Genomic DNA, 8,789 nt, shown 5'->3' with positions numbered 1-8,789 from the left:
ATATACACATATGATATAAAGATTATGCATCAATATTTAATAAACAATGCATATGAGTATAAAATCGGGATCTTTTCGCTTTGACCGGCAGATTTTAAAAATAATTTCTTTGTAACTAAACACTTTCGTGTTTAATTAGACACACACACACACACATATATATATATATATGTATATATATATATATATATATATATATATATATATATATATATATATATATATATATATATGTGTGTGTGTGTGGTGTGTGTGTGTGAAAGAAAAAGGTGTTCACAATGCTGGATGGTTGTAAAAATATATATATTTGTGATATGTAAATAAATATATATATTTTTACAACCATCCAGCATTCTGAACACCTTTTTCTTTCATATGTATTAAATCTGTACATCACCCCCAATACTTCTAACATATATATACATAAATACACATATATATATATATACATAAATACATACATATATATATATATACATAAATACATACATATATATATATATATATACATAAATACATACATATATATATATATACACATAAATATATATATATATATCACATTACATAGCTAAATATATATTCTATGTAGATGTCTGTCTGTATGTCGGTCATGGTCATGAGTTGTCTCCCCGTAAGGCGGTGTCAAGTCCCCCCATTGAATAGGTTCCCGTTCGAAAACAAACACATCTGACTTTCTTAACACACACATACATACATACATAGGTTTGTAGATACGAACGGGAGAAGGAACGAGTCGAGGCGAAAGGAGTACTCAATGTAACAGTGCAGTGTTTAAATAGGAAAGAAGCTGATGATTCACGTCGACGGTACTCAGAGTTTCTCTCTATCATCTGCAATTGCTAAAAGACACTTGTGTAGCCTTTACACCATCAAATCTTTCCTCCACGTCTCCTTTCCTCTTCACTGAAGCCTCCTCCTCCTCGGCATCTCCTGGAAATAATTGCTGAAGAAAATTGATCCCTGACAGGTAAGAAATATTATTTACAGCTATTTTTTTTTTTATCCTCACACACTTCATTTTATTTGTCTAAAATTTTCTGCTCACATTTGTTCTTGTTGGTTATGGTCACGACTGGAGTGTCTATCTATAATAATAAGTCTGTTATACTCAAACTCAAGCCTGGGGTTAAACAACAAGTAAAATAACATTTGCCTGTTGTTGAACCGCAGGTCAAACCTGGTTTTTGAAGATTCTTGGCGACAGATGTTTCAACCGTGACCAACTATCCTGGGTATATATATACATATATATCCATATATATATATCCCTTACGTAACGTGTCCTTTTTTCAAGATGGTAGGGTGTCGTTTGAGAAAATTTGGCTGCTATTTCTAGCGATGGAACCATTACACAGCCGCTCGACCAACTATAATGCTACAAATAGCAGCCAGATCTTCCTCAAATCACATCCTTCCTTAAATAAAAGAAGGACACATTAGACAATGTAGTCCCTAATATAAAAAAAAAGGAGACAAAATAAATGGTCACGGTTGGAACGCCTTTAGTCGTACGTCGTCCGTCTGCTGGATCAAGGCTGACAGTCGTTGTTTGTAATCATTTGTTGTCCTTGTGGCAAATAAAGGCGATGATGTTGTTGTTAATGTTTAATTATTCCAAATGTAACCTTAACTATAATTTGTTGTGACATTGAAACACGGGCCCTGAATTTGGGGTCAACGGAAATATTAGTTAGGGACGGTAGGGGAGAAATAAAACAACACATTCCATTTAAATATAACTAATTATAAAGGCAATTAGGCAGTTTAATTAAACGATTGATAACTGAAGTAGTTTATTTACTGACAGTATATGGTTTGTGCACAATGACAACACAATTTATAGAATTGTATTAAGTCTTGTACATCTTGTGGGGAAAATAAATCCAAGTTTTATTCAGAATGTCTTAAGCAAAATAATAAATCGATTAAAAACCCAATTAATTTTGTTATTTGATCAGGTTTTCTTGTGTTTTTCTTTTATATTTAGGATTCTAAATTTTTGAGGAAGGATATGGATTAATGTATGTAATTATAGTCTAAGGATTAAGGTAAAATATACGCTGTAATGTAGTTTTAAGCCTTGTATTTGGGTTGTTGAGTTCCAGGTCAGTCCTGGTCGAGGAGACTTTACATCCAAAAGGAAGTCAACCAGAACCGTTCTGTCTTTTGTATATTAGGGACTAGATTCATTATTTAGTGTGGCATATCTTTTTTTTATGTTTCTTAAGATGGTTGAATGTGAGGAGACCGTGCGTTTGTTTCTAGCAGTGAAGGAACATTTTATTGAAATGATTATTATTTTATATTATGCAGCGCCTATGATTCGAACCCGAAGCGCAGTCATAGCTTTAAATCACACATACACACACACTCGTATGTCTATATATTCCTGAATCGAGTGAAACACATATTCAAATCCATGTGTACGCACATGTATAGGTATTTTGTAAAAGAATATATATCTGTATGTATGAATATGTTTTACTCGAACACATCTCGGGCCCCACGAGGGAGAGCCTCTGTGTGATTGCTCGACCGTCTAGAAGTGGCAGATATTTTCCAGATACGGTAGTCTCAAATACTCGTAAAAAGACGTGTTGGTCAAGGTTGGACGGCTTTTGATAATAGGTCTGCCCAGTGTGAGTTAACCTGGGACTAAATGTGTGTATATATAATTTACATAACGCTTGTATATTCTATTCGACTGCAGTTTATTTAGATTTTCTTTGAATTCCTGACATCCGTTTTTTTTTTTACAATGCCTATGGTATACATCTGTCCCTCGGTGCTAGAAGCTTTTTCAAACAGCCCGATCGGATTCGAACACAAATCCGTAAAAGCCAACAGATTGCTACGTTAAAGCACCCACCTAGTTTGACATTCCATCATCAAATTGTTGCACAGCCCCCCACTTATCGATCTCATCGCCCCTGTTGACATTCTTATTGACTGCTGGAAAACCGAAAGGTTATCCTGACCTGCGCACAGTTCGAACCTTCCGAAGTACAAACTCTGAAAATTGCTTCCAGCACACTTGTCGCTCGTGTTGCACTCATTGTCATTATATAAAATCGGTGACCTGTCACGTTGAGTGTACTTTCGTTATTGCAGTCACAACGGTGAATCACTTGAACTCTCTGAATCGGGAGAGCGTCAGAGAAAAATGTTTTACAGTCCCTAGTAATGGCCTTTATTGCATTCTGAGTTCAAATCCCACTAAGATCGACTTTGTTTTTCATTCCTCCAGGGTTGATATAACGAAGTACTAGTTACGTACAGGAGTGAGTTAGTAGTCCTATGAAACATCTTAAGACGGGAATGGAATTTCTTGAAGAACATTAAGACTTTGTCTTTCATTTTTCTGTATCTGATAAAATGAACACCAGTCTGATACTGGTGTCAGTTGGATCGTCTGTTCCCTTATCCCAAAATTTGTTGGTATTGTGGTCATGTTGGAAACTATTGCTTATGCTGTATCCATTGTTCTCTCCCTCCTTCCTAGAGTTGGGCAGCAAAAACTGGAGTAACTTTAAGGAAGTTATCTGTTTTCAGTTATAGGTTAATAATTGAAGGAAAGACATGAGGAAGGAAGGAACTGTTGTGTGGGTTGGCTAGGTCTGCTGTTATCCAGCACATCTCTCTGACTGAAATCTTTTGTCAAGGAAAGATGTAGGAAGGGAAGGAACTGTTGTGTGGGTTGGATAGACCTGCAGTTCAGTACATCTCTGTGTAGCTTTCTTCTTAGTCAAATATTCTGACAAACTGACATAGCCTAGCTCTATCTTTTCAAGTTTACCTTCTTACTCCAATTCTCGCATAGGTACCTGTCACTATCAACTTGCTCTTATTTGTCACTCTGGACATATTATGTTCTGCCTTAGTTTATGGTCCTTGCTCTGCCAATATTCCACATCTTCAGCCAACCATTTAAATCTCTTAGCATTGTTTTTAACCCTTTCGTTACCGTATTTCTGTTGAGATGCTCTGTGTTTCTTTCATTTACTTTAAAATATAACAAAGAATTTTGTAAAATAACTTAGTTATCATTCGGCTAGTGTTAGGAACATGAATTGTGACTAAGGTTTGGTGGAAGATTTTCAAGACATTTGTACTCAGAGCTAGAGTTGGTTTCAGTCAGGTTGGTATCAAAAGATTTAAGAATTGCTTCTCTATTATATATTTTAACCCTTTTGTTACCATATTTCTGTTGAGATGCTCTGTGTTTCTTTTAATTAATTTTAAATATAACAAAGAATTTAGTAAAATAACTGAGTTATCGTTAATCTAGTGTTAGGAACATAAATTGTGACTAAGGTTTGGTGGAAGATTTTCATTCAAAACTTATCAAAACAAGACATTTGTACTCAGAGCTGGTTTCAGCCAGGTTGGTAACGAAAGGGTCAAAGCGTTGTAGATTGGCAAAAGTTGTAGAGCGATAGTGATATTCAGTTACATCTCTTTGCATTCTGAGTTCAAATCCAGACGAAGTCAACTTTGGTTTTCATTCTTCTGAGTTCAATAAAGTACCAGTCAAGTACTGGGGTTGATTTGACAAACTCCTTCCTGAAATTTGTAACCTTGTCCCTGTGCTAGTTAGTTATTCTTGGTTTCAAATTTTGGCACAAGGCCAGCAAGTTCGGGGACGAGGTAAGTTGATTACATCAACCCCAATATGCAACTGGTACTTATTTTATCAACCCAGAAAGGATAGGTTGACCTCAGTGGAATTTGAACTCAGAACATACTGCCACTAAGCATGTTGCCCAGCGTGTTAATAATTCTTCTAGCTAACAACAATAATCCTATCTACTGTATGTACAAGGCCTGAAATTTGAGGGGAGGGGGCCAGTTGATTAAATCGACTCCAGTATGCAACTGGTACTTAATTTATTGACCTTGAAAGGATGAAAGGCAAAGTTGACCTCGGTGGATTTTGAACTCAGAACGGAGCGACAGGTGAAATACCGCAAAGTATTTCATCCAGCATGCTAACGATTCTGCCAGCTCACCACCTTACCAACAACAACAGCAATAATGATTTCAAATTTGGTACAAGGCCAGCAGTTTGTGGAGAGGAGACAAGCTGATTATATCAACCCCAATGTTCAGCTGGTACTTATTTTATAAGGTGGCGAGCTGGCAGAATTGTTAGCATGCCGGGTGAAATGCGTAGCCGTATTTCGTCTGCTGTTACGTTCTGAGTTCAAATTCCGCCGAGGTCGACTTCGCCTTTCATCCTTTCGGGGTCGATAAATTAAGTACCAGTTACGCACTGGGGTCAGTGTAATTGACTTGATCCGTTTGTCTGTCCTTGTTTGTCCCCTCTGTGTTTAGCCCCTTGTGGGTAGTAAAGAAATAGGTACTTATTTTATCAACCCCAAAAGGCAAAGTTGACCATGGCAGAATTTGAACTCAGAAGGTTAAGACGGAAAAAATGCCACTAAGCATTTTGCCTGGGGAGCTAACATCTCTGTCGCTTTCTACAATAGGCACAAAGCCTGAAATTTTGAGTGGGGGTGCCTAGTGGATTTCAGTGATCCCAATGTTTGACTGCCACTTAATTTATCAACCCCCAAAACAATGAAAGGCAAAGTCAACCTCAGTGGAATAATAATACTAATACTACTACTAATAATAATAAGTATGATATTTGCATATTTTTGATGAATCTAATTTCTTCTGTTTCAGATGTGTCAGAATGGCTTTCTCAGTGGTTGTATAGACATGGAAGATTGGAAGATTCTAGAAGAAAATCACCAAGTACACCAGCCCCTAATGAAATCCACCTCATAAAGTGCCAAAACTGAAGGACAACAAATTACAAAGAACTCTGGGAAATATACAAGAAACTAATCAAACTGATTCCTCGGCTACGACTGGTAATCTTCCTACGGCTGTTTAAAATTTCTCAAGCAGGAGAGAACATAGCCCCCACCCCACTCTCAGACAATCACAACAGCGTTTCAGGCCCTGTGTCCCTCCACTCTGACGTGGTCCACTAACTTTCTCGATACAACATGGCTGATGTATTGGTCAAGATGTGTCACTGTCAGATCTGTGGTTCTTCGCTATCAACGTTGAGTCTCTTAAGACGGCACAAGTTGATCCATGAGGGTCAGCGACCATACCAGTGCAATGTGTGCTCTGCTGCGTTCTTACAGAGCAGTGATCTAAAGAAACACAACATGATTCATACAGGGGAGAAACCGTTCACCTGCTACACGTGTGGGGCGGCGTTTTCGCGCAACAGTTCTCTCAAACAACACGGCCTCACTCATACAGGGCAGAAACCATTCAAGTGCGAAGAGTGCCCGTCTGCATTCTCCACGCGTAGTTTACTCAAACGTCACCACATGAATCACACGGGCTTGAAGCCGTTCAAGTGTGACCTTTGTTCAGCAGCGTTCACCCAAAACTGTGACCTCAAGAAACATCGCATGATCCACACCGGTGAGAAACCCTATAAATGCGATTATTGTTCGGCTGCTTTCTCTCGGAATTCTTCACTGAAGCAGCACCACCGGACACACACGGGTGAGAAACCATTCCAGTGTGAAGTTTGTCCGGCTGCTTTCTCTACATACAGTCTCTTGAAGCGACATCGAATGAGCCATAGCAGTGAAAAACCATTCAAATGTGAAATGTGTCCTGCACAGTATTCTCAAAGTAGTGATTTAAAAAAACACCAACGTGTGCACACAAGGAACACCTAAGGCAGTTCCCTTGATATTTTATTGTTCCTCCACTTTTGTGGAAGGGTGAGGCCCCACTTGCAGAAAAGATTCTGTTTAATGACAAAAAAAGCAAACAAACAAAACAGAAAAACCAACCCCAGTTTGATTCCATTGAGCAGTGTAAGGGCTAGGGTTATATCTTGATAAAGAGTTTAGTGATGTTGTGGCTCTCATTTCCTGGGAAGAAAAAAAACAGGAATCAAGGATTGTAATGTTACACACTGTTAACCTATGGGATTATATTTAAAGTTGACTGAGTGTGTGTGTGTATGCATGTATGTGTGTGTGTGTGTGTGTGTGTGTGCGTGTGTGTGTGTGCGTGTGTGTGTGATGTATTTCAGATCTGTGATGTAGGGTGCTTTGCTAAAGACAAAAGAAGAGAAAAAAAAAAAGACACTTGTTATCTCCAGACCTTACCAGTCTCTGGTATCATAGGGGTCACTTCACCAAACAGGTGTGAATAAGGGGAATAAAATTACATTTCCTTTTTGTTTTATTCATTTATTTTTGTGCCTTTTGTTGAGTCGAGTGTTTTCCTTTTTGTTTGTATTTGTTCTTTTTTTTTTAAAGGATTTTTCAGCTCTGCAGTGAATAACTTATGTTAGCAAACCCTTTAGGCCTCGTCAGTTTCTGATCCCTATTAACTTCAAATACCATATAGAGTACTGGTTTTGGGGATACAAGAGTTGGTGCTCACTCATAGAAAAAACCTCATTAGACCATATCAACAAAGATATGAACTAATAAAAGCTGTCTGATGATGATGATGTCTACCTAATTAACAAAGACTCACCAACAAACTACACTCACTGACTCATGAGTCAGTGAGTGAGCTTCGTCAGACCAGCTAGAAAAAGCAGCCAAATCTGCCTCAAACCATTCCCTACCTTCATACAAATGGACACACTGACAACCTTGCCTGGAGGAAAGGTCTCAGCTGGAATGTCTTGGTCATTGGTCTCTCTGCTCTGTCAGAACTGAATTGGAGAATGGGGGAAGAAGGGTCAACAAACAATTCACCATTTCACAGACATGCTGTTTATTCTAAGTTTTCTACAGCTACTATAACAGCTGATGTACCCCTGACAACAGCCACCAATTTTATTAAGCTACATCTAGTCCCCACCTACCAATATTTTTTACCCTCAGACATCAACTTACTGATGTTGAAACTGCACATCAGCCACAATCATCATCGTTTAATGTCTGTTTTCCATGCTGGCATAGGTTGGACAGTTCGACTACTTCTAGTTTCTCCCCCCTGGCATGTGATGAAATGTGTTTTCTGAGTATCTGTGGTGTCTATTGCCCCTGTGCATCTGCCACACACGAAAGCTATCTTCTCGTTAATCTTCCTTTTTATGTTGCTGCACCTCTTATGCGTTCATAGCTTACACTGGGTACGTCTTATGGAGTTTCTACCTACACCTTTTCTACAGATAGAGCAAGGCCACCTACCTGAAAGGGTGTGTGATGTGTTCACCTTTCTACTTACTAGAACTTTGGTCTTTGCTACATTGACTCTAAGGCCTTTTGATTCTAAACCTTGCTTCAACACTAGAAGTTTCTTCTCTAGTTCTGGTAGTGATTCTGCTATGAGGGCCAGGTCATCAGCATAGAGGTGCTCCCAGGGGCAACTCGTCTTGAATTCCTCTGTTATTGCCTGGAGGACTATGATGAATAAGAGGGGGCTGAGAGCTGATCCTTGGTGGACCCCTACTTCTACCCGGAATTCTTCACTATATTCATTGCCAATCCTAACCCTACTAACGGCCTTTCTGTATAGGTCCTGTACAGCCCTTATTAACCATTCGTCAATCTCCAGTTTCCACATTGGCCACCAAATAAGGGATCGGGGGACCCTGTCAAAGGCTTTTTCCAAGTCCACGAAAGCCAAATATAGGGGTTTATCTTTGGCTAGGCATTTCTCCTGCAGTTGCCAAACCAGGAATATAGCATCAGTGGTGTTTCTACCTGGCACAATGATCTCACTAACCTAGGAGGTCCTGCAAAGCTGGAATATATTGGATA

General features: G+C 38.8%; 1 protein-coding gene across 2 annotated transcripts; it reads left to right on the top strand.

The window, feature by feature from the left end:
• Positions 1–600: 600 nt before the first annotated feature.
• LOC115218908 (zinc finger protein 708) lies at positions 601–7,260 on the top strand. 2 transcript variants are annotated; one of them, XM_029788909.2, is made up of 2 exons: positions 601–991; positions 5,722–7,260. In XM_029788909.2, the coding sequence occupies exon 2, from the start codon at positions 6,042–6,044 to the stop codon at positions 6,735–6,737; it is 696 nt and encodes a 231-aa protein (XP_029644769.1). In that variant the 5' UTR covers positions 601–991; positions 5,722–6,041; the 3' UTR covers positions 6,738–7,260. The 2 variants fall into 2 exon arrangements, with proteins under 2 accessions (XP_029644769.1, XP_029644768.1); XM_029788908.2 differs by having other exon boundaries at positions 5,713–7,260.
• The last annotated feature ends 1,529 nt before the right edge of the window (positions 7,261–8,789 follow it).

The sequence above is a fragment of the Octopus sinensis genome, linkage group LG14 (assembly GCF_006345805.1).
Source record: "Octopus sinensis linkage group LG14, ASM634580v1, whole genome shotgun sequence".
NCBI classification, from domain to species: Eukaryota; Metazoa; Mollusca; class Cephalopoda; order Octopoda; family Octopodidae; genus Octopus; species Octopus sinensis.
Note: the sequence above shows the minus strand (reverse complement) of the source record. Positions and strands in the feature narration are given on the sequence as shown.

Coding starts and splice junctions, on each gene's coding strand:
- LOC115218908 (XM_029788909.2), top strand. CDS start 6,042: ATGGCTGATGTATTGGTCAAGATGTGTCACTGTCAGATCTGTGGTTCT.